General features: G+C 37.8%; 2 protein-coding genes across 2 annotated transcripts; both read right to left on the bottom strand.

Annotated features, from left to right (window-relative positions):
• Positions 1–8,668: 8,668 nt before the first annotated feature.
• Positions 8,669–9,845, bottom strand: LOC143860615 (small ribosomal subunit protein eS27y). Its single transcript, XM_077371351.1, has 4 exons — positions 9,695–9,845; positions 9,313–9,414; positions 9,181–9,209; positions 8,669–9,003 (listed from the first exon to the last, which is right to left on the bottom strand). The coding sequence occupies exons 1-4, from the start codon at positions 9,695–9,697 to the stop codon at positions 8,877–8,879; spliced, it is 261 nt and encodes an 86-aa protein (XP_077227466.1). The 5' UTR covers positions 9,698–9,845; the 3' UTR covers positions 8,669–8,876.
• Positions 9,846–11,440: 1,595 nt separating this feature from the next.
• On the bottom strand, positions 11,441–22,926 carry LOC143860223 (calcium-dependent mitochondrial ATP-magnesium/phosphate carrier protein 2-like). The gene is made up of 5 exons (XM_077370786.1): positions 21,468–22,926; positions 18,305–19,090; positions 18,082–18,172; positions 17,503–17,957; positions 11,441–11,786 (listed from the first exon to the last, which is right to left on the bottom strand). The coding sequence occupies exons 1-4, from the start codon at positions 21,928–21,930 to the stop codon at positions 17,765–17,767; spliced, it is 1,533 nt and encodes a 510-aa protein (XP_077226901.1). The 5' UTR covers positions 21,931–22,926; the 3' UTR covers positions 11,441–11,786; positions 17,503–17,764.
• Between the last annotated feature and the right edge of the window lie 2,344 nt (positions 22,927–25,270).

The raw sequence follows: 25,270 nt of genomic DNA, 5'->3' as shown, positions 1-25,270 counted from the left end.
GAGAGAGAGAGAGAGAGAGAGAGAGAGAGAGAGAGAGAGAGGATGGGATGTCTGGCTGCTGCAGCAGCAAGGTCAAGGAGCAGCGAGGGAGAAGGTAATTGCCACAAATATTGATATCCAAATAATGTCTTGCAGAACAGATCTGAAAATTGGATTTTTTGCACTGTTGTAGCTGATTTGGAAATCTAAGGATCTGATCCAGTTCCAAATCTCAACTGCAAATGTGAGAAATCCAAATCTAAATCTTGTGGGTATCCAAACGTGGCCTTACATTGGAGGCGGCTCGGGGAAACTCCAATGCTAGTAACATTCACTAACGCAACCACAAGCATGGAGAAAGGAAAAAAACATACATTTACACCATGACCAGTTCAAACAAAATACCCATCGACTACCACCCAATGAGGAAAAAGAAAATGAAGGTTGAGCAAGAACACAGCAAACCACGTATTGGACACCATAACAGAAAACTTGAAAGTCACCCATGATCTTTGCAGCCAAAGAAGGCTCGCTTGCTTTCCTCACGACAATATACGTGGTCACAGTAATCCACATGATGGAGAATGATTTGTATTCAAGTAATCAGTACCACAAAAAGATAACAGGGCCAGATTCAATATTCATTCCCTAATAGATAAAATTTCAAATACAATACGCGGTTTACTGTTACTTTTCAAAATGAATGAATGATTTGTATTCAAGTAATCAGTACCACAAAAAGATAACAGGGCCAGATTCAATATTCATTCCCTTCTAGATAAAATTTCAAATACAATACGCGGTTTACTGTTACTTTTCAAAATGAATGAATGATTTGTATTCAAGTAATCAGTACCACAAAAAGATAACAGGGCCAGATTCAATATTCATTCCCCTCTAGATAAAATTTCAAATACAATATGCGGTTTGCGGGTACTTTTCAAAATGAATGAATGCTGTTACTTTTCAAACAAACATAAAAAAGTTATTAGAGACTACGTAAAGTCACAAGCGTGCAACGCAGAGACCTACCAAACAGAACCTATGATGATCCAAAACAATGTTTAGTAAAAGTCATACATATGAGACCTCCCAAATAGGACCTAAAAATCTCTCCACCTATATTTAAAGCCCAGAGCCTCCAATTTTTTTCTGCTCCCTCATTTTTAAGATAACCTCCCTCCCACCAATTAAGCTTCCCTAGCTTTTAGTTTTATCACCACCTCTTTAGCCTACAGCACAAACCCTTAATCACGTTCTCCTACTTAGGGTCCAACTTCAAAAAGATGAAGGCAAGACAAAAGATCAGGATCAAGAGTGTCCCGAGCGCCTTCGCCCCAGAAAGGAACCTGAGCCCCTCCCAATTATCTCTCTTTTAGAGAGGGCAGGCCATAGAACCCATATTCCATCAATGTAAGGACAGAACACCCACACGAAAAAAGAAGGAAAACCTCAACCATGGCAGGCAACAGGCAGGAGAGATTAATCTTGCTAAACTTACCTGCATTGATGGAGTGACCCACCAATTAAGCTTCCCTAGCTTTTAGTTTTAGCACCACCTGTTTAGCCTACAGCACAAACTCTTAATCACCTTCTCCTACTTAGGGTCCAACTTCAAAAAGATGAAGGCAAGACAGAAGATCAGGATCAAGAGAGTCCCGGGCGTCTTCGCCACGGAAAGGAATATGGGCCCCTCTCAATTATCTCTCTTTTAGAGAGGGCAGGCCATAGAACCCATTCCACCAATGGAAGGACAGAACGCCCACACAAAAAAGGAAAGAAACCCTCAACCATGGCAGGGAACAGGCGGGAAAGATCAATCTTGCTAAACTTACCTGCATCGATGGAGTGAACGCTTTGGTTGAAGTAATCTGAAGAGTTTCACACGAGAGACAAGTTTTGGTGAGTCGAGGGTGTCTCAATATGCAAGAGTCGTATCGATTCTTAACTGAATTATGGCTTTTCCATAGTTTTTTTTTTTGTGGATGAGTAAGCTGGGGGTTAGGCAGGACCCTGACCAGAATATATTAAAAAGAAAAGGAGAATTACAAAGGGGGGGCACAAGGGGAACAAAGGCAGCAAGCCAATACAAGAATTAAAGAGCCTAAAAGCCTAAGAAGGGCACACTCTAACATAGAGCTGCTTTTAGCTGTCCTGTATCAGAATTTCCAACAGCTCCTCTGGGACAATCACGGGGGATAGATGGTCCCCTTTGTGGCAGAAATATCTTTTGGATAGGTAATCAGCAGCTCCATTTGCCTCCCTCCAGATGTGCGATATTCTGGCCGATTGGAATCCCTCCAACAGATATCTGATAGAGCTCAACCTCTCTAGTTGCGTCCATGGGCATTTTGACTTCCCGGAAATAATGTCAACAGCGAATTTGGAGTCAGATTCCACCCATATTTTCTGCAATCTGTGGGAATGGGCAAGCATCATGCCTTGCAAGATTGCTTTCAGTTCCAACGCATAGATGGGTTCGCTTTCAGAATTCAGAGAGAACATGGCAATACACTGACCCAAGCTCTGTCTTAAGAGCCCACCGACACTGCCACCAGCATCTACCAGGGAAGCATCAACATTTATTTTAGTCTCATCCTCCACCGGTGCTTCCCGGTAGCAAAATTTCAGATTAGTTTTTTTGGGCATTGCATGTAGTTGAATAGAACTGCAGCTTGTTTATTCCGAGGGTTGTCCTCATCCGAAAGATCCATATGATTCATTTTGTTTTTTTTATCTCAGTGAGCACATCCCTGAGAATAATTGTCTTGTGCGATTTTTTGTCCTAAAAAATGCGGGAATTCCTTTCCCTCCAAATTGAGTAGAAAAAGGGCAAATGGAAAATGACTTTACAAATCACCTAAAATGGTATATACTTAGAAATCCTTCATTACCTAATTTGCAAGAAAAAAATCGAATTTCGGTCTTTTCTTTTCTTTTCCTTCTCGAGATATACCTGATCCTCGAAAAGGAACGTAAAATATTCCTCCACTAAAAGTAAAGTATCTAAGTGAATTACTGATTAGTCGATCATGTCACTATTTTGGAAAGCACACAATTCTTAAACAAGAAACAGAATGATGCCATTTCTATAATAAATAGACCACTAAGTTCACTTTCTTGTTGAAGAAATGTGCTTTCCAAATAATAACGGGATTGACTAATCTTCAGTAATTTCACTAGATGCTTAGCTTTTAGTAGAGAAATAGTTTAGTGGGGCCCACATTCCTTTCTGAAAATCGACGGATTCTGCTTGATTCATCTCTTAATATGTCAAAAAAAGTTAAAAGAAAAAGACTGAAACTCAACCATTTTCTTACGACTTAGGTATCGAAAGAATCCTACGTATATACCATTTAAGGTGACATGCAAAGTCATTTTCCATATGCCGTTTTACCTCTCACAACTACTCTCACAAGTCACAACTACATAGAAAGTTAAGATTCTTATAAATCGAGACGCCCTCAACTCTCACCCAAACATCTCTCCTAAAAGGAATATGGGCCTAGTAAACCTTAGAAGCAGGAATCTTCCCTCGGGGTGCCGCTCCCACCTCGGAACCTCGATTCGGCACCCCTTAGCAAGGAGCTTCTAGGGAGCGCGACCCCAAAGAGCATGAACTACTCCCATGACGCTCCCAGCCTACTTCTATTACTCCATAAGTCCCACCATCACCAACTTCCCTGCATCAAACTCCTCCAACTCTTCAAATTACTTCATTAGAGTAAGCACAAAGGCTTGTGCATCTTCAGAAGGCACAAGGAACGAGGCGGTCCAAAACTTAGATGGTTAGAAATTACTCTTCAAAGATGGTTAGAAATTACTGGTTTTTTATGCACTTAACTTTTGAAAGATACATATGAAAATGATTTGAAGCTATTATTTTTTATGTACTCGAATTTTGAAAAATATATAAAGAAAATATTACATTACACGCTCTCATCGCGCTCCCAAACTTAGAATCCCCTTCTAGACCCCACGCTTCCGCCCCCGCACCCACTTCGTGCTTCTGAGTTATTCCTCTAAGAATCTAACTATTTTGAAAACAAAAATTTATTCATCAAGAAAGAGAACGATGGCATTATCATAATTTAAAACAATTAGTGACATATTTAGTTGATCTGATGGCATTTTCGATTACATGATCTAAAACATTTTCAAATTCAGAGAGAGAAACAGGGAGCGCGGGACGAAGATAAAGAGCTTGCAGCGGACGCTATACATGAATCTCGAACCTCGAATTCGAATCACCGTCTGTCTTCTAAGATTATGTTTATCTTTCCTTTTTTCTTTCTTTTAAAAGAAAGAGAAGAACTTAAGAAAGAATTCTCAAGTTTGGTTTGAAATTTATAAAGAAATTACTTTTTCTTACAATGAACCAAAGAAAACAAAATTTCCTTCTAAGTTTTAAACCAAATATAACTGAATCCTTATAACAGATTTTCAGGTGATGATAAGAAAACATATTTTTTTCTAAATTTAAAACCAAACCTAATAATTATTTTAATTTCTTCTTTTACATTTAAGAGAAAGAAAAATGAAAGATATACCTAACTTTGAAAAGAGACGATGAGTCAAATTCGAGAATCAAAATTCGGGGTCCATGACGTTGTGACACCCTCTTATCTCCATCCCTCTCCCGTCTCTATCTATCTAATTGAATTTGAAAACGTTTCATCTCATGTGATAAAAAATGGCATCAGTCAAATAATAGGCCACTAATTAAATTAGTAAAATGTAATCATTTCCTTTCTTGTTAATGAAATGCGTTACGTACGTGCATACGTACGTACGTGTGCTTTTAAAATAGTGATGGGATCGATTAATCTTCAGTAAAAACAATTAGATTGTTAGTTTTTAGTGGAGGAATAATTTAATGGGACTCAAGTCAGTACATCTCTAAATGGGTCGAAAAGAAAAAGGAAACAAATAGACTGAAATTCTGTTGTTCTCTTACAACTTAGGTAACGAAGGAATCCTACGTAGATACCATTTGCGGTGACGTGTAAAGTCATTTTCCATGGGTCTTTTTCTCTCTCACAACTACAAAAAAGACAGAGATTCAATCAAGAATCTTTCATATCGAGACGACTTCGGCTCTCACCCAAACATCTCTCTCGCGTGAAAGGAATGTGGGTTCCGTAATGGCTCGAATAAACTGATCGATTTTCATAAGGAAACACGAGGACCGCCTAGATAAGTATGGAAACCGGTTCCATAGGAAGACCGCCCAATAAGGGAGTCTCGAAAAAAGGCAAGCTTCCTAAGCTACCTAAGACCCCAACTATATAAAAGGGCCGCCACGCTCAAGGTAAGTATCTAAGCTTCTCAGACTTGCATCGTTATTTTGCTCCTATGTCACAAATATCTTCGATATTTTCAAAATATAGCGTTTTTATCACGACATTTTAATAAAACGACAAAATCCCGAACCAATGCCGAGATTTTAAAAATATAGCGATATTTTCATTTTTATCATAAAATATCCCGATAATATCACAATACTATTCCGATATTTTTTCGATATTTTTATTTTATATTTTTTCTTAAATTTAATAATTATATATATATATTTTTTAATAATTTATTTTTACCGTTTTTTTCCCGATATAAACCCGAAAAAAATAATTTATTTTAATATATCCCGAGATTTTCCCTTGCCGTGAAATTCCTGAGAACGACATTTGTGACATAGTTCTGCTCCATTGTTGCTCGAATTTCTCTGTTGAGTCGTTGCCTGACTTGAGCGTCGGCGAGTCTTCCCGGAGCCCGAACTCCGAGGCCTCTAGCGTTGTGTTCTCTAAGCGCGGGACGTGCAACCAGCGGATCTCCAGCACCACTTTCCAGCCTGATCAGATTCCGGCATCAACAGTAGGGCACGGCATGAGAAGGTGCTTGAGTTGTTTGAAGGTTCTGCATCCTTGCAAAATACGTTTATGAAAAGTCATGAAGAAATATCATATCCAAACGTCCATTATTTAAAAAAAAAAAATTTAAAGGATTTTATAACCGATGAGTAGTTATTGGTGACCGTTGAAATGACTCTTTGCATGTATACCTTCTCCATTTTAAATCAGTAGATGTAATGTTAGTCTACGGTGCAAGTAAAGAATTAGATGACTTGTGCTTCGAGACTTGAAGTATTGCAAACCGTTTTTGTTAGTTTTCTTTCGTAAAGGAAGAAAAGGAAATGATATTTCCTAGAAAATCTCATCTTTTTTTTCATATCACCTTTAGAGATGGTTTCCTCCCCAAGATTCCTCCCCAAGATTCCTCCCCAAAGATTGACCCTATTGTTTCCTACTCCAAGATTGGCCATACGTCGACCCACACAAAACATGGAATAAAGTTAAAACTAGGCAAGAAAATAAACCAACAGTAATGGGAAAACATGGAAACCCACCAAAAACAAGAGTGAGAACTCTAAAAAATCTTCAATCCCCGCCAAACTCTACTTTTCTTCATGCACACGCACATCTAGCAAATCATTTCGCTGCCTATGTTTTTTCCCGCTTTAGTTAATATATAATAAATAACCAAATGATCAAGGATACCTGGTCAAGCCCACAAAGCTAGGCCTTAACTTTTCAAGTGTTTAAATGCTCAACTATTAAGAGCAGATGATACACAATACAGAAACCCCAATGATTTGATACTTCCTTCAACAGTAAATGCTTGATGGTCCTGGCAAGGTTCAGAAAATCGGAATTGAATCGTAAATCGTAACAGGGTTCGAATCGTAAATCACAAGATTTTTTCAGATTTATACATAAAAATGAGAAAAATTATTAAAAACTATAAAAAGGTATAAAATAAGAATAAAATGAGTAGTTATCTATTTTTATTTGAAACTATTAAATTAAATATAAAATTCCATGATTAGTAATCCGAAGCACAAACCATATTCATCACACAATAAATTACTAAACAAAGCACAAACTATACTCATCATTATATAATTTATCACAACAGTAAACAAAGCACATACTCAAATCTATAATAATCATCATACATAGAAATGTCAGCAATAAACAAAGCATTTTGAAATCATAATTAGTTCACAAAATCCAAAACAGACAAAATATTAAAATCGTAAACAAAGCACGATTCAATGTCGAATCGTAATCGTAAGATTTTTACGGAAAAAAAATAAAAATTATGTCCGATTTGAATCGTTTAACCCACAAATCGATTTGAATCGTAAGATTCAAATCGTAAATCATAAGATTTTAACAACAGAGGGTCCTGATATCTTCCTCTATTTCTCGAGGAATTTTGATATCTTAACCAAGTATATATGTGTTGCACTGATTCTTTGCCCCACTACGCCGACTCCGTGTCGACACATTTCAACACGCATTTCATACATGGATTCGCGTGGGTCACAACAAGATTCTTGTCGTAGCCATGTCCCGCACGAATCTTATTTTTTTCGGGTGAATCCGAAACATCGATGTCTCTTTTATAATGTGAATCCTGTATAATTTTCCTTTAAACACATTTTCTTGTTAGCTTCTTTCATAAAAGCACAATCTGTCCTCTTAATAAAAACCCTAACGCCTCAACCCTCCACCCTCGAATATCGCCCCCCTTCCCTCCTTCATCGACACTCCTAATAATAAAAACCCTAGCGCCTCAACCCTCCACCGTCATTTTTTCATGAATATATATATATATATATATATATATATATATATATATATATTTTTATTTTTATTTTTTTTTATTTAAATTTTTATTTTATTTAATAAAAAAAATATCAGATCCACGAATCCTACTTTTGGGGATTTTCCAAATCCGACACGGATCTCGACACACAAATCTGAATCCATGCAACACAGTACATGCCGTCAAATAATTTGACAAATGGCAAATCTATTCAATTGTTTTGAGGAGACAATACCTAGATTCGGATTTCATGAGAACCCTTTAGATACCTTGAAGAAACACACATCCTACATCTACCATTGAGTAAATATCACTTGATGAGATATCTTGAAGACCACGCATACTACATCGATCATTGAGTAAATATCACTAGATGGATGTGATCCCTTACCCATATAACTGCCCCCCTCTACCAAAATATGACACAGACCCATTGCCATACTTTACTGATAAACACTAGACACCCACACAGTAAAGAGAACTAGAACCCACCTAAATTTATTGATGGAAGAGAAAATATGCATCTAGTAGGTATATCAATTCCAAGCAAAATATTGATTATTATGTTGATTTTCAATAAAGGGGTTTAACACTTGCAGAATGGAAACTAAGTTCCACAATGAGAACACCTTACATCAACAAAATGCCATATTTCAACCCTCAATAAACTGTAACACAAGACAATTTCTGAGCCTCACAATAAACAATAACAATGCTACGCACTGATACAGCTGTATAAAGAATCAAACAGAGAGCAGTATAAATCAGGTAGAACAATGGCGACTACAAATTAAAGGAAACGAGTCCTGTTTCCTGAATGAAGCTCAAATTGTAACAAAAAAGGGTACAAAATAAACCACCTAAAAGATTATACAATATAGAAAGCAACCCAATGCCTAGCATAAACAATGAAGATCCACCATAAAATGAGAAACCGACAAACACCCACAAGCGTCCAAACCACTAATTAATAGCATCATCTCATATTTTAGCCAAGCACCATTAATAGATGGAAAAAGTGTAAATAAAACACTAATTGTACTAGTTCAAGCAAGCTCAAAATCGTATGTAGCAAAACGAACTAAATTACGAAAATCATCTTCCCAACAAAGAAAAAACTTATGCATCAAAAACGAACTTAAAGATTCCTCATTTCTATTCGGAGACTAATACATACTGATTCCACTAGAAGATCTATATAAGGCCGGCCAAAACAGAAAAGAACACTCTTAATCTCCCTTCCTCCTGAATGAGCAACCCTCAGTGAGCCGTGCACGCCCTCCAGTTGGCTGGCACAAGACAGTTTGGCAGTTCCCACAGACCACGACGGTCTGAGAGTGGCTAAAAACAGTAGTTCTGCGGTGACAAAATGAATAAAGAAACATTTTCCAATTTTAACAAAAATGAAGAAAAGCAAAAGCTCTACCAACAAATCTTAAAAAAATATAATAAATAAATATCACAGACCATTCTACTAGAGAATCAAAATCAATAGAAACAAAAATGCCATCAAGAAAACTAGAAAAGACTTACATGTTGAAGCATCCTTGGCATTTAACATCCTTCAAAGGATCAGAGGAAAAAAACAGATCTATTACTAAACTGATGAAAAAATAAAGAAACTGAGAATTTAATAATCCAAATGATAAGTAAAACTGAAATTACCATGAAAAAGGAGTTTGGAGTCTGCACGAGACGCTTGAGCTTGTGCCTCCTCTTCTCAAGTTCTGCCGGAGGGTTGAGCAGATCGATATCGTTTGGAAGAACCTAATCATTAAAAAAAAAAGAGACAATCGTTATAAAGGATAAAAAAATAACGCTCATCTCAACAACAAAAAAAACCCTAGAAATCAAACCCTAGTAACAATCGAATCGATTGAAAAAAAAAAAGCGATTCTGAAGATCAAGATTCAGAAGTTCAGCTATGTGAAAACCCTAATAACAATAAATAAACAATCGGGGGAAAAGAAGAAAAAGATGGAAAAACAAGGGACCGAAACTCTGCTTGAATTAAAGAAAATATTAGAAAACCTAGAATCGGTCTCACCATCTTGAAGCAAGCAAGAGACCGAGAAACCCTAGAAATTTATTTTGGAGGAGCTTCACAAAAGCAAAATGCGAGAGGAAGTATAGAACCCTAGCTATAAATATTTATATGTGAGAAAGATGTCTTAAGCGGTGAAGCGGTTTAATCGTAGCCGTTGGTTAGTACGAAGGGAGTGGAAACTCGTAGAAAGTAAAACATTGTCCAAGGATTTTTATAATCTAGGATTGTAAAATCCTGGATTTTATAAGCTAAAAACATGGATTGTACATTTTTGGGATAGTAAAATACAGGTTTTAGCTTGTAGGTGCCGTTTGGATGCTCGGATTTTAGAATATTGGATTTCCTCAAAATCCTGGATGGGAGACGGGAGAAGACTGTCCCGTCGTTTTCTGATTTCTTGCCCTTCTTTCCAACGAGCGAGAAGGTAGGAGATCATCCGGTGTTTCCAGGTTTTAGAAATCTCGAGATAGAGGCTAGATTTTTAAAACCTGGATATTTTTGCATATCACCTTCATCCACAACATACTTCCCCCGCATCTGCAACCTACTTCCATTGTAAAATCCAGAATTTTTCACTACTTTCGAATTAAAACTTGGATTCTAAAATCCACTTATCTAAACAGCCCTATAAAATCTAGGCTTTAGCTAGTAAAATCCAGGTTTTAGCTTTATAAAATCTAGTTCTATTTTAGGACTGTAAGATTCAGGATTTGGATTATAAAATATAGGTCTTAGCTAGTAAAATTGAGTATTTTACAATCCTGGATTATAAAATCCGTGTGGACAAACGGTAAGTTTGTTTAGTTGAAGGCTTCCAAGGCAAAAAGACCTGTCTCTGTCTCTGTGAAAAAGAAAACACCCAGATTTTGGCTTAAATTTTTATCTTGAAACCATAGAAGGCTGTTTTCTATGAGCTAAGAAATATTGAGTAACATTCACATGTGTGAGGTCCATCGATTTCGGTGAGGAATGCTGCAGTAGGACGCAAATACAGTGAATCTCACCTTTGATTAATCTAAACGGTTCATTTCATAGACTTTGGTTTGGATCTCTCTTGGCCCAAAAATACATCAATCATTCGATCCTAACATCCAATAATGTGTATTTTTAGCAGTTGATTGTGAATCATCTTTAAAGGATTGCCGGTCATTGATATTGGCATCCCTTGATCAAGCAGATGTGATCTCCGTCCATTACAGACGGTCTTCCTGCATGATCAGATGGTAGATCGCGCAATCAACGGTCCCGATAACAAAGCAAAGAAGCCACATGTTAGAAGAGTTGCATAGCTTATGGTACAGTGATAAGGGGACACAGTAAATTACAACCCCTGTATCACTAATTAGGGTTCCTTACTCTAATCTCTTTTCCTGATTGGCCAATACCAAATGGAGGTCTCACCAGAAATGAAATTTTCACCCTTTTTCCAGCATTTCCACCCCTCCTGAGAAAAGTCATTTTCATGAAAAGACAACACAAAAGGGGGATGAAATAGCTGGATAGTGGGTTGGAACTATTTTTTCCCTTCTTTCTCCTGAAAGCAGGGTCAGGTATCCAGAAGTATTGTACTTATACCTGTATGCAAACATAAGCCAATACACACACAAATCCAACTGAAGTATGATATTCACAAGTTCAACTGAAATATAGATAATGGAGATCTGTAATAAAATAGTATCATACAGAAAAACTTAGTGGCAGGTGGGCTTCTATCTTGGCAGCTCAAAATAATAGATTAGTGAGAAATTCAGAGGAAAAATGCATATTCAAATTATTTCATAAGTGTAAGAACAAAACAACTACATTTCACAACTTGTTTCAATGTTTGAAATAAGAACAAAACATCTACGTATCACAACTTGTTTCAATGTTCTTGTGGTAGCTCCTGAATAAAGGATTCATATGAACAACCACCTGAGTGACAATTTATCAAAATCAAAATCTTAAGTGAAATCCTGTGTTTTCTTCTGTATCACACAATAACAATACGGAATTACATAGGAAGCTTGAAAGAAAAAAATGCTGCCCATGCCATGGACATACCAATCTTGTCCATGAAGAGAAGATCTTACGACACTAGTGGGGCCACCCACTGCAAAAAAAACAAAGTGAAAACCAATCAATTTGAGCTGAAAAAACACTAGTTAATAAAAACCCAATTATAATACCACTATGTGAAAACAAATACAAGTAAAACCAAAATGCTGTGACCCTGGAACCACAAAAAATTCGGAACTTGATTTCTTTATCTTTATGCAAAAAATAAAGATGTGAGAATTAGTGTGAGATAAAGCCCCCTTGAAAGAAAGTTCAGTTCTTTATCTGTATTGCTGAAATAATGATACCTAAACAGTGTACAGAAAGGAAGAATAAATTCTATTATATCTGAAAAACAATGATACATAAGAGATGATGATTAATTTCAAAAGTTACAGGTCCAATTCTACAACTTGATTGTCATTGCTTCCAAAAGAAAGCAAACTATCTTTGACCCATATAGTCATGCTGGATAGGATGGAGAGAATTATGTAGAACAAAAGATAGAGTGAAAAGATAAACATTCATTCAACAACAAAAGACTGAAGATATTAAAACTCATCTATTTCAAAATTCCAAGATACAGTAATTGGTTGTTCATAAAAGAATATTCTTAAGCCAACATAACGTCTGTGACATGGCTCCCAGGAGAGGACCATTAAATAAAATGAATTATTTACAGCACCGCTGCTTCAAAACTATCTTTGACCCATATAGTCATGTTGGATAGGATGGAGAGAATTATGTAGAACAAAAGATACAGTGAAAAGATAAACATTCATTCATCAACAAAAGACTGAAGATTCAACCTAAAAATTTATCTTTATTAGGGATAAGTGAGCTTGAAAGGTTTATATTGATCCACTTCTCTTCCTATGTGCCAATGATTCCAGATGATTTCCATGACTAGATCATGCCCCAATCCTAACATGGAATTTTCACGTTGTCTTCCACAAAAAAAACAAGAAACAAATCATGATCTCAAGATGATCATAAGTTTTTTTATACTCTGGTGCCAAGTGACAGTTCTGTATACTGGGAACACAATAAACAATTTATGATTCCAAAAAGAACAAGAACTGAACTAAGTGTGTGAGGATGATTCGCAAAATTGTTCCAGTTAAGTTGATATTTCAATAAACATGCATTGTGACAACGTATACAGGATAGCTTAGACCAAACCCCCCTTTTCTACATAGAGGTTAAGACACAGAAGCTGATTGTGCTGCATTTGGGAAAATACACCATCCTCTTGTACATATTATCTCAACCTATTTTCAAAAAAAAAAAAAAAATATTATCTCAGCCTACAGCATGATAAGCTGAAGTACCACCAATGAATTTATGTCCTCCAGAGATGAAATATTTGATTAATTTAGCAAAAAGGTATTAGAATACCCTTCAATCTAAAGTTGAAGGCAGTTTTTCAAATCTGTATAATACCGAGGATGGTATTTACTGCTTCCAATCCTGCCATTGTAGTCACAATTGTTCGTTTGTACGATCCCAACACTGGTACATCTAGATGAAGGAGCGAAAAACCGGTTTATATCATCCTAACCAAACAAAACCGAGGTTGGCCAAGGTTTCCTCTACTGCCACCATCAAAATTTAGCTTCCATACACTGGCAGAAAGTTTAAGAGGCTATGGAATCTAGAAGATGCTAAATCAATCTAAAGGTAAGTAAACAAAGTAAACCTCGCCGATACAAGATATGGGAAATGCAAGCTTGGTCTGGAAACATCCATAATAACTTTATATAAGACAAACCATATTGTCGGTTGCTGACTGCTTCATACCCTAAACTTGTCCTATGGGAGCTAATGTATATACCTCTGAAGCAAGAATTTAGAGCTTCATATTTTGGATTTGAAAAAGATCCACAGCAATTTAATATATGGCATCACTGCATCATTACTTACCAATTCTATCGCTCCTCTTTTTCCAGATTAAATAGCACAATGACACCTTAAGTTCCTCCACCCTAACTTCCATGCCCATCATAAATTACATAGAGATGTATGAGAATCTCAATGTAGATTGAGGACACTAGAATAAACCCAAATCAGATATACAGTATGCATGAATCAATAGATTCAACATCATTCCTCTATCAATGCAGCATACCACAAATCGTTCATCCCCTATAGCCGAATTCCTTCAGTGTGCCTGGCTAAAGTGGCTAAAGTTCTGCCATGCAAAAAGACACATAAATGCCGCCAAAATGGACTCTGCGAATTGAACACCAGACTGGAAGTATCTAGCTTACAAGAACTATTAAGTGATGAAACCGAATAGCTCCCCAGCACATTCACGGAGAAAATGCATTTATATACTTTACACAGCGATCCACGCAAAAGATAGTTGGGGGGGGGGGGGGGTACGAGCCCTCTCCCTTTGCCGTTCCGGACGACGCATCCCTTCCTTCCCCTTCGCTCTGAAGAGATCAGATCTCTCTAACGAAGTTAAGTGACAGGAAGAGAAGACAGTGCCCCTCCTGAAACTAAGCCTTTCCTGCCTGCAATGCTTGCTGATCGACGAGCGGCCTTTGTCCTGTCTCATTATCCTCTTTCCCGCTGTGGGGTCAATCACTCCCCGAAACCCGACAGACCACAATGGCTTCTTTGCTAACTCTCAATTTCAGGATATAGGCAGAACTAAGCATATATAGATACAATACAAAGGTTTCGAACAAGGGAGATTCCTACACTTGTAGTGGAGGGAGATTCCTTTAATGTTTTAGAGTGGGCCAGCAACTCAGCACCGGGTCCTTGGAACTTGTCAAACATTATTGCAGAAATTCATGACTATTGCAAGATAATTCATCCTCAATTCTCCCACATGCTTTGTTCTGCAAACGAGGAAGCTGATAAACTTGCCAAAGGACTGAGTAAACCAGAATTGGAGGTGGTTTGGGCAAGTCTTGAGTGGCGATCGGGCTGGTATTAGTGACTGTAACTGTAGGGTTTTTAGTGATTGTAATCGTGTTGGGAGTCATCTTGTCGCCCATACCGAATTGTAACATGTTGTAATCACGGTTGGGAATAAATAAAAGTTACTGTTTTCCAAAAAAAAAGTATGCAGGTTTCAAACGATATAGGCAGAACTAAGCATATGCGATCACCAGTTGACCATACAAATACATCAGATCTGGTCACACCCCCATTGGCCTATAAATAAGTCATCTAATTAAGCACTCGAGGGGTGTGAGAAAAAAAGAACAAAATATTAATATTATAGACAAATAGTTCCCTAATCACATTATTGATGTCAGAAAATCCCCACAGCTCCCGGGGGTCATTCCTAGCCCATGAGATGGCATTTGAAGATTGGACCTCAATAAGAATGGGACAGCCGCCATAATAATTCACAGCCAGGTGGAAACCCATAAGGAGGGTCCCCACCCCACCCCATTGGAGTCGTTTCTCCCGATTGGTCCAGAAAAGGCACATGGCACATCATCCATATGGTTCCTAAAACACGCCCTAAATGCCCGCCGGAGCCTGGTTCCCCAACGGTACTCCATCAAAACTGAGCTTTAGCACATTAGGCGTGGGGATTTCAACTAAGGCTTATCCGTACCTCTCCACAATCTATATTTGATGATGATCTTCCAATTGTGATGTTAGTCTTGAATAGAATACCTACCCCATAAACCCCTTCCTTAGTGCTGGCACAAAAAAACTGATCTCTTACTCTCCCCAACAATCCATGTCATTGGTTTCTGTATGTCCTCAAATGTTCGTTGATTTCCATCCACAAACGGGGACACATGCCAAAGGAGGCGTCCTTTCTCCCCAAGCTGTCTACAATTCCACTGCTCCAAGAGTGACAAGAAATAGGATGGAAACAACCAAGTTATTCTACAAAAAAATGAACGTGCCTCCAAACTTTTCTCGCTGCCACAGAGTGAAGATCAGATCTATTAACCACATGGCATCACTTCCTTTTTAAGACATCATGGATCTTCATCTTTTCATGGGTCACCGTGACACAAAAGCTTTGGAACCTAGGAGGGGTGCATGCCAACCCAACATTAGTGATGAAGGATTTGGAATGTAGAACTCTCCTTCCACGTGAATGCCAAATATGCAGTGTAAACCAGAGATGGAGAGCTCTCTTCAATTTAGAAAGGTTGCAATCCATCTCCAGGATTTTGTGGACAGTTAATTTTGGAATCCATCTCTAGGATTCTGTCTTCCTATCTTTGTGATGGAATGATTTGGGCGCAGGATTGGAAGTGTGAGTGCTCCTCACAATATTTGTTTAATTGCTTGTTAGAGAACCTCGCCCTTTGCACAATTGGTCTAATGTCAATTGAATGGTACGTCAAAGTTTGAATAGGAAAAACCTTCTCTTGATGGTTTTCAAATCTCTCACATTTCATCTTATCTCTCATAAGTCGTCTGCTAGGCTAAAGACTCCCATAAACTGGGTCATCATACTCAATTGAATGGTACATCAATATTTGAATAGACAAAAACCTTCTCTTGATGCTTTTTGAAGTATTTGAGGAAAATAAAAGCCTTTAAGAAGTGATGAGAAGGCCACTTGATGTGCTTTTATAGCCTCCATTTGGTTGGTTGGGGATGGGGTGATAAAAGACATAAAATGCTTTTGAAACACTATAAAATGGTTAAAAGGAAAAAAAAAAAAGCTCTTTTGGGTGAAACAAGGCGTTTCTCCTTGTTTTGTCTGGTATGAACTAAACAAACAGGATTATAACGTAATTTTGACCATAATGGTTTACCCACTTGTTTTGTACTAGAATTAGCACCAGTACGAGACATTTCGCCCATTCCAGACAAAACAAAATGGATTTTATAACTAAGTTTGTGTGTGTGTGTGTGTCTGTGTGTGTGTGTGTGTGTGTGAGAGAGAGAGAGAGAGAGAGAGAGAGAGAGAGGACATTTCATAGGGAAGAAGAAAGAGAACTCACACAATTCGCGGGCCTGAAAGTTGTATTCTCAAAGCTAATGAAATACAACCCTAAACACTAGCTTATATAATAGCATTAGTTCTACTAATTACAATACTGCCATTAGACAAAAGATACACAATACAACACTATTGTATGCACCATATTGAAAATGTATGTTATTTCTAACATCCATTATATCCTTTCTTGGCACATTCATGCAACCTTCATATATACATTTTAAACAAGACACTTTCCTCAAATAATAGTTCCCTTTTTCTTCAAATTAAAATTTCTGGATAACTGAATTAAAAGCAGCAGACAGGGCTGCATAATGGAAGCATCAGGTCTAGAGAAAAGCTGCAGTGCTCTGCTGCAGTGAATTTTAATATTGATATATGAGATTTCAAGGAATACCAAGGGGATTTCTTCCTACCAATTCTTATCTAATTACATTTAACATGTTTAACAAACCAAATGTATTTGCTTTTTCCTCTTCAGCATTTTGTATGTCCTTTTCTTGTGTTCAAACACAACATGAAATCTCTGACATGGATTGACAGAACATGTGAAAGGAATATCATTAAACCTTTTCTTTTGTTCAAACACAACATGAAATCTCTGACATGGATTGACAGAACATGTGAAATGAATATCATTAAACCAGATGTATCATATACCAGAAAATGGAGATGAGACATTGACCATTGTTGCATATGCATACACTGACTATGGAAATGCCACCCACCAGGTGATGCTGAAAGCAAACAAATATATCTAAATTCTAAACTAATGTGGTAATCTTAGTGCTATTCAAGAGCAAAACATACACAAAATAATAATATCAATTACCTGGCTGTTAGTTGTCAAGATTCGAAGATAACCCTCACAATTTCTCATTGTAATTAGTTTTAAGAAGCTTGCAAAAATATGACTACACAACATTGTCCCTCATACCCTGAGTGAAAAGAAGCATCAAGGAAGCAATCACATCAACTACTCAATTAGAAATCTTATTCTTATCGTCGTCATCGACATTGTCATCACCATCATCAACTACATAGTCACCCATTTCAATAATCACCACCGCCAGGTAAAGCTGCACCATTTTTTTTTATTCAAGATCTAAACTCTTTTTCATTGTCTCGTAAACAAGATAAGTAATGCTTGCAGATGGCACCACTTTCAGCAAATTTGGGAAGATTCCTTTATATAATCCTAAAAAGCCTTCATGCTGGACGGTTCGCCAAAATACGTCGGCCATTCCCTTATAAGCAGTAGCTGTATTAGAACGCTGAGCTTGCATTCTGAAAAGAATAATAAAATTAGTGCCTACAGAAGGTTCCAGAAGGAACTGTAACAAAATAGCTACTTCAAGAGATCCACAATACACATATTGGAAAAGGCATGCCAAACTAATCTACAACTTACCTTGTTCTAATAACCTGCAAGGGGTAAACACATGACGCTCCAAGAGCTCCTGAAATTGTCCCACAACCCAGTTGCACGAGTGGGCCAGGTTCTACATAATATGCAAATTTTTTTCAGGTTGCAATAACAAAGACATATCTGGATGACAAATGACAAGATAAAGAAACAAAGAAGTGAGGAATGCATTAATATTAAGAAATGTGAAAATATTTAAAGAGCTTACCACTGTCATGAAGTATATATGTTTTTGACATATCTTTCAAGGTTTCATATGCAGCAAGATCTATGCCAGCATAAGGTATAATCCCAAGAAGTGATGGGATGAGGCCTCTGTAGAAGGCTCGGGGTCCCTCCTGAACAAATATATCTTTTGAAAGTGATCCCAGTTTAGGAACCTTCCCACCTTCACAGGCATAAGTTTGCAGTCGCGTTTTTACAAGATCCATTGGATAAATTGCAGTCTGAGCCACTGCACCTGCAATGCCACCGGCCAAAAGGCGTCCAGAAGTGCCAATATCATTCTTATTTTCCCCCTTGGCGTTACCAATGAAATTCTTCAGCATTTCATAAGTGTAAAACCTGATTGCACTTTCAGGTGCTACCTTCATCACATTTAATCCATTCCCTCTGAAAAACGCCAAGAAACGACCTTCTCTCCATATGTCCTTTATTGCGGGCATAATACGAGCACGTGTTGTTTGTACTTGCAACATTACTTTTAGGCGATCAAGAGGAGCAGTAGCCGTGCGAGATATGGCCCCCGCTACACCCCCAGCAATCAAATAATTGCTTGCATGTACATGCTTACTGATGCCCTCGGGAATGACTGCCTGTTCCCCGATGTCTACGAGGCAAACCCTTTCCCAATACTGATAAATGTTCTCAATGGTTGCCTCATGGGGATAGAGTAGTAGAAAATCCCTCCACTCTTCAAATGTTATAATTCCATTGTTATCCTTATCTACATGCTCTACAAAGCGAGCAAGCTCCTCATCATCAATTTCAATCCCTGCAAAATAAAACTGGCTTGAGTTGTAAGATGAAAGCAATTATCTAAGAAGGAACCATTGATTGAGTATGTCCTGTTATTAGTAAGAAAGCGAATAGCGTAAAAAGGGAATAAAAGAACAACTGAAAAATATAAATTAGAGTTAAACAAGGAGGCTCCAAGTTTAAGCAATTGGATAACATTACTCAATAAATTAAAAATGACCAATAAGATAGGCAGCTTTGCTCCTTTGAATTGATTGTGACACCACCTATATTCTTTGCCTTTTCTTGTTCTTCTTTTCTAGCTTAATATGTGCACTTCATGCAAATTTCAATTAAATAGATTTTGAAATTTTGCCTTTGTTTTCTAAACAGAAAAACTGAATGGAAAAAAAAAATGATTGATTAAAAAGGACACATTTTACTAGAAGGGAAAATAAAAAATAATAAGAAAATTGATAAAAATAACATAAATAATGAATCTATGCGATTTGTGCATTAATTCACCCAATTCAAATGGCTTGGAAACACAAAAGATACATCGAATGGACCATTTGAATCAAGTGATTTAATTTTTTTGTTACAGGAGTAACTGGTTCAAAACAATGACAACCCATAACATGCTCCCATCCTAGACCAAATAACCAAACGCCAAAGGCAATATATCAATGCCACCCACTGCAAAACCAATAACATATTTGTTTGCAACTGTTCCATGCACAATATCCCATCAAAATGCTGCCATTCTCAATTTGGCATTGAATAGGATTCACAACTTTCAAACAAGCATCCCATCATTATAATCGATTAGAGACTCACTAATCGCTTATTTCTTGATCCTTCCAATTAGATTATCCCCTTGTTTAACATTGTTATCTTCTTCTAGAATGATGCCCCTAGACCAAATAACTAGAAAGCCAACACCAATCTATCATGCAACCCAAAACAAAACAGATAACATATGAGCTCGACGCTGTTCCCTGCACCATATCCAACAAATGATGCCATTCTCAGTTTGACACAATAGACTACATAAATTTCCAAGTTAAAACAATCAATCCTCCACTACAATCGATTAGCGACTCCTTAGTCACTATTTTTCCATCCTTCCAATCAGAACACCCCCCTTGATTGACAAAGTTTTCTTCTTTCATGGTTATGCCCCTAGACCAAGTAACTAGAAAGCCAAAATCCAATCTATCAATGTCATCCAATACATAACCAATAACAGATTTGTTTGGCACTGTTCCTCGCACTATATCCCACCAAATGCTTCCATCCCCAATTTGTCGCTGAATAGACTTCATATACCGCAAACAAGCATCCCTTCATTACAGGTGATTAGTGACTCACGAAACACTATTTTTCCATCCTTACAATTAGAATATCCCCCTTGTTAGACATAGTTTTTCTTTCAGAATGACGAAATAGAGCCCTTTGGAAACAGTGAACATTCTCCAATAACGTTTACAGAAAAACTAACTGAAGGCTTCAATCTATATGATCCCAAACCCGCATCCTATGGACATGCAAGCCTACTGGCAAGCCATCAAGTGAATCTATTGTGCCCTACTGGCAAGCCTCCAAGAGCCCTACTTATCATCTATTTCAATTAATAATATTGATCTTGTTAACACAAGGTGCCCATGCAAACCGATTCCAGCTAATTTTCATATTTAATAACAAACATCCTAGGCAAATTTGGAATTTAATAGAGTCAAATAAGTATTGGAAATTAATAAATTAATACTTATTGCCTAGAAGCTACGAATTTTCTAGGCATACACACAATTAATAAGTGGATGCTGATAGTAGGGAAAAGATGAACATTTTACGGGCAAGATAGTTTAATTAGTGACTGACAATAATGAGATAGACATTTGGTCGACTTCCAAGTCAGCTTGGTGGGAATTTGAATAGAGTTCACTACGACGGGGTGGACAAAACAAGGGGTTTTAATGACTAGCGCCACTTGTAACTGCTTTTTTCTCTCTTTAAATGTCACCATCTATCATGTGGGAGTTATGAGAGATAAATTTAAATGCTCCCATAATTAAGCCATCACCCTTGGACTTAGGAGATGAGTGGAAATGCATAAGATTAGTAAATTGATCTTTTGAGGTTTCTCAAATCTCATCTTGAACCTCCCATCCATGATCAATGTGTTGTCTTTTGTTCTCACGATCTTTAGGTTTAAGAACACTTTCAGTTTGACACAACTGCTATTATCATGAAACTCCTATCTTCTACTCCTTCGACACAACTGCTATGATCATGAACCCTATTCTACTCTTATGATAATAGCCTCATCAAGCAAATCCAAACAGATGTATCACATATTGAAAGATGGAAACAATGAAACAACAAATTAGTGGAACAAAGAAAATATAGCATACCTGCCTTAACAAGTGCATCCCAGAGCTCTTCAGGCAAAATGCAGCCATTATGTTCAACATCAATCGCTTGAAAAATGCGATAAAGCTCGAGTTCCTTATCATCCATATACCGCCTAAACTCTTGGTAATCAACACGGCCATCTCTATTAGCATCACAGACCTTATAAAGATCCTTTGCACACTTGTACTCGGCTGGAATTTGAAGTGCAGACAAACCCTCCTCTATCTGTGCGTAGTCTAAATATCCAACATCGCCAACATCAAAGAAATTAAAAAGACTACGAATTCTCACCTCCCTCTCTTCTTTGGTCTCTCTCAACGCCAATAGGACGTGATCCATCGTCACCGGTCCTGGTTTCCTAACTGGATTACAACAGCCGGGACGTCGTTCATTCTCAGCCGTCGATTTTGCCTCCATTTTTGGAAATCCAACATGCTCAACCGCTTGCCCGGCCCCAGACATCCTTCAAACCGATATGAACTTCACAGATTTATGAAATTCCGACCACTCCACAATAAAATCGAAACTCAATACCAAAATCAAAACTTAACTCGCAGCAACGACCTCTTAACCTAAAATCAATAACTTTTTAGGTAATAAGAATTTGATCAACCAACTCTAACAAATTCCAACCTAATTCTCTCAACGAAACACGAATTTCACTCAGATGCAAGAACAAAGAACAACGATAAGGTCACAGAGCGATCAAGATCAGAAGAATTCAAAGGATTTCTGAGGTTTCAGAAGATCAAATCATATGCAAAAGGAAAAATTAGGTTTAACGGAATCAGATTTGGAACGAATCAGAAATAGGAAAGATCAAACTCTTTTATAGTCGAAAAAACTCAAATTTAGAAGGGAGAAAGAATCAAATCTTCTCAGCCAATCAAATACTCCTGAATTTTGAATTAATTCCCTCAAAAAACACGTTCAAGAACAAAAGAATTCGAACAATTTCTGATATTTCAGTTGATCAAACACGTTTCTTGACCTTGAAAAAGATAAGAAAACGACAAAGGTCGCACAGATCAAACACCCTTTTTTAGGTCAAAAAATTTCCACAAAAACGAACAAGAAAAACACAAAATTTCTGACCTTATCCCTCAATGTAGAAAGTAAGGTCCCGATGATCTTCTAGAAGCTTCGCTTACCTTTGTTTAAAAACCCGTGGGAATTAAGAGAGAGAGAGAGAGAGAGAGAGAGAGAGAGAGAAGAGAGAGAGAGAGAGAGAGAGAGAGAGAGAGAGAGAGAGAGAGAGAGAGAGAGAGAGAGTGCCCACGTGGTGCCGGAAAAGTGACTTCAGATCATTTCCCGGCGGGATTTACCGGAATTTGGAGAGGGGATCGCCGGCGATAGAGACGGAGGCCATGAGAAGATACACGGTGGGAACGGCATGGTAACGTTTGTAGAGAGAGAGAGAGAGAGATTTTTATAATTTATTAAAATATTGTTTTTGGTCGCATATTCTTCAATATATCTGGTTGTAGCGTGAGTTCTGTGCTCGACCAGAAATTTCTCAGCTTAATGTTTTCCTTTCCCTCTATTTCCAGACTCACTGAGTCAATTTAGAATCGCCGAGTCCGTTAAATGCTATTAAGAAAGTCCACTTTTGCGCTCCTTCCTAAAAGACGCCTGTCGGGCCCCACTTTGTCTCATTTTACATAATTCTCATGTAGGACTTAATGCTGCCCTGCTATGTGATGGATGTTTTTCCTTGTATTTCTTTGAGAATTCAACAGTAGTCTCCTTTAAAATAAGTCTTTTTCCCTTTTATAACTTAGCAATCAGAGAGGAAAATAATGAAAGGAAGAAATTCAAAACAATAAATACTTAAAGAAAGGGAAGTGATATATCCGTCCCTTTTGATCACCAGGAACACCCCGTGTCAGTGTTTGCGGCAATCAGGGGGATTGAATTCTTCCGACATAAGTACAACAGCCTCTCTTAGTCACTGATGCACTGACATGGGCTGTTCCTAGTGATCAAAAGGCGCGGATATATCATTTCCCCTTAAAGAAATCCTCTATTATGGGCAATTGCCTATTCTTTTTTCCTCATAATTGTAGAATGGTTGCCAATTTGAGGTGGCCTTGATCACTATCATTAGGAATGAAATTGGCTGAAAGTGGGTAATGAATTTGGACGCCATCTTTGGAATGAATATTGAGCACTAATTTGGAATATGCCCTCCTCATTTTGGGTGGAGTAATCCCATGGTTATCTTGTATGATGGATGGTAGGAGTGAATATGGTCAAGTAATCTACCACTACTTGTGGCTCCTATGCATGTGGACCCTTTTGGGCACCCTTGATTCTGAGCTTTTCTGACCTGTGCACCACTTTTGTATTGACCCTACTTTCTCTTGTAAAGTTGTAATGATGCTAAAGAATAAGGACCCACTTATTTTCTTCTATTATTAACAGTAAAAGTGACTTTCTTATCATATTTTAAAGGGAAATGATATCTATGCCGAGGTATTTCGATAAACAAGCGCTCCACTTGTTTGTGATGTAGTATTTAAAGGGTTTAAAGGGCTTTTTGAGACTTGGCGCAGATATCATTTCCCTTCACGACAAACAAGTGGAGCCATGTTTATTGAAAGACTTGGCGCATCTATCATTTCCTTATTTTAAACTGATAGAATGATAGTAGAAAAACGATCAGCAATGCCAATGGTCCATATTCAGATCTAATGATCAGACGGTTAGGATTTATTGGGTGCGAAATTGAGGTTGCACCATGTACCCTGTTGGGCCCACGTATGAAGTCACGTGATTGAAAAAAATGATTTTCTCCAAGTAAAACTCGGTGAGTCTGACTCATGTATGACCCATTCGTCAGGAAACACATCTCCCAAGAAAGAGAAAAAGATATGATACTTGTTTTTTTCAGTAAGTGTACCAACATCTACACGTGGCCAACTTGTATTCTTCATTCAGCTGGACCCCACTATGAATGGACGATAGCCATTTACTTCACAGGATCGATTAAACAAAAAAGTCACTTTTAGGATCGATGGTACAAGGCAATCTTTGGATTCCACAGGAGGGGAACACAGGCCCAAGTATGTGAGATCAAGGCCGTTGATCTTGAAGAACATCATGAGACAATCCATATTGGTAGGATACCAAAGGGAGATCTCTTGCATAAGATAAAAGACTATAAAAATCAACGGTTTCACTTCTCTTTGGAGAGATTTTAAATGATTCTTGATGGATCAACGGTCTAGGATGATTCAAGTAAGGTGATATATCTTGTAGCTAGAAGTGGGGCCCGATAATTAGCAGTTTCCATATTTCAATGTAGAGCCCACCAAATAACTTCCAAACCTTTAATACACGTGTCCTCTGCTTTAAGAAGTCTTAATTTCTCCTATTAAATAAAGGAGGAGAAAAAAAAAAAAGTGTTTCACACTGAACATTTCCCCACTTCCGGGGCATTTCTTAGCACCAGCCACACCTAACTTCCATGACTCGGTACGAGTTCTTGGAACCTATCATACACGTGTCACAAGATGGGGTGATCTTGGCCATCGATTTTTGGAGGCCACCTACCCATACAAGTGGGGTCCATTAGTCATTGATGTAAACCTTGGGATGATTTGGACCGTCCATCTGACAGGATGCTGAGGATTGGGTCAACTTAACCATCTAACTGTAATTTGCTAGTCAATTTTGTACCATCTAGTCCTTCCATGGTGGGGCCCATCAAAGTGGATGGTTGGGATCTTCCAAACGTAGTAGATGGGTTTGGAGACTTTGGACTTTTGAACGAGAGACATTCCTCGTGTAGTGGAAACTG

Source organism: Tasmannia lanceolata, unplaced genomic scaffold (genome assembly GCF_043159265.1).
Source record: "Tasmannia lanceolata isolate RefF3 unplaced genomic scaffold, GAP_Taslan_0.1 ptg000037l, whole genome shotgun sequence".
NCBI lineage: Eukaryota > Viridiplantae > Streptophyta > Magnoliopsida > Canellales > Winteraceae > Tasmannia > Tasmannia lanceolata.
This window is presented reverse-complemented; position numbering and strand designations above follow the sequence as displayed.

What these genes read in the sequence shown, in the direction of transcription:
- LOC143860615 (XM_077371351.1), bottom strand. An exon ending in CTCCAAACTCCTTTTTCATG is followed by an intron (nt 9,210 to 9,312) that starts GTAATTTCAGTT and finishes GATCCTTTGAAG; the next exon opens with GATGTTAAATGCCAAGGATG. An exon ending in TGCCAAGGATGCTTCAACAT is followed by an intron (nt 9,004 to 9,180) that starts GTAAGTCTTTTC and finishes TTGTCACCGCAG; the next exon opens with AACTACTGTTTTTAGCCACT.
- LOC143860223 (XM_077370786.1), bottom strand. Translation starts at nt 21,930, where the DNA reads ATGTCTGGGGCCGGGCAAGCGGTTGAGCATGTTGGATTTCCAAAAATG. An exon ending in GGATGCACTTGTTAAGGCAG is followed by an intron (nt 19,091 to 21,467) that starts GTATGCTATATT and finishes TTTATTTTGCAG; the next exon opens with GGATTGAAATTGATGATGAG. An exon ending in ATATATACTTCATGACAGTG is followed by an intron (nt 18,173 to 18,304) that starts GTAAGCTCTTTA and finishes CATATTATGTAG; the next exon opens with AACCTGGCCCACTCGTGCAA.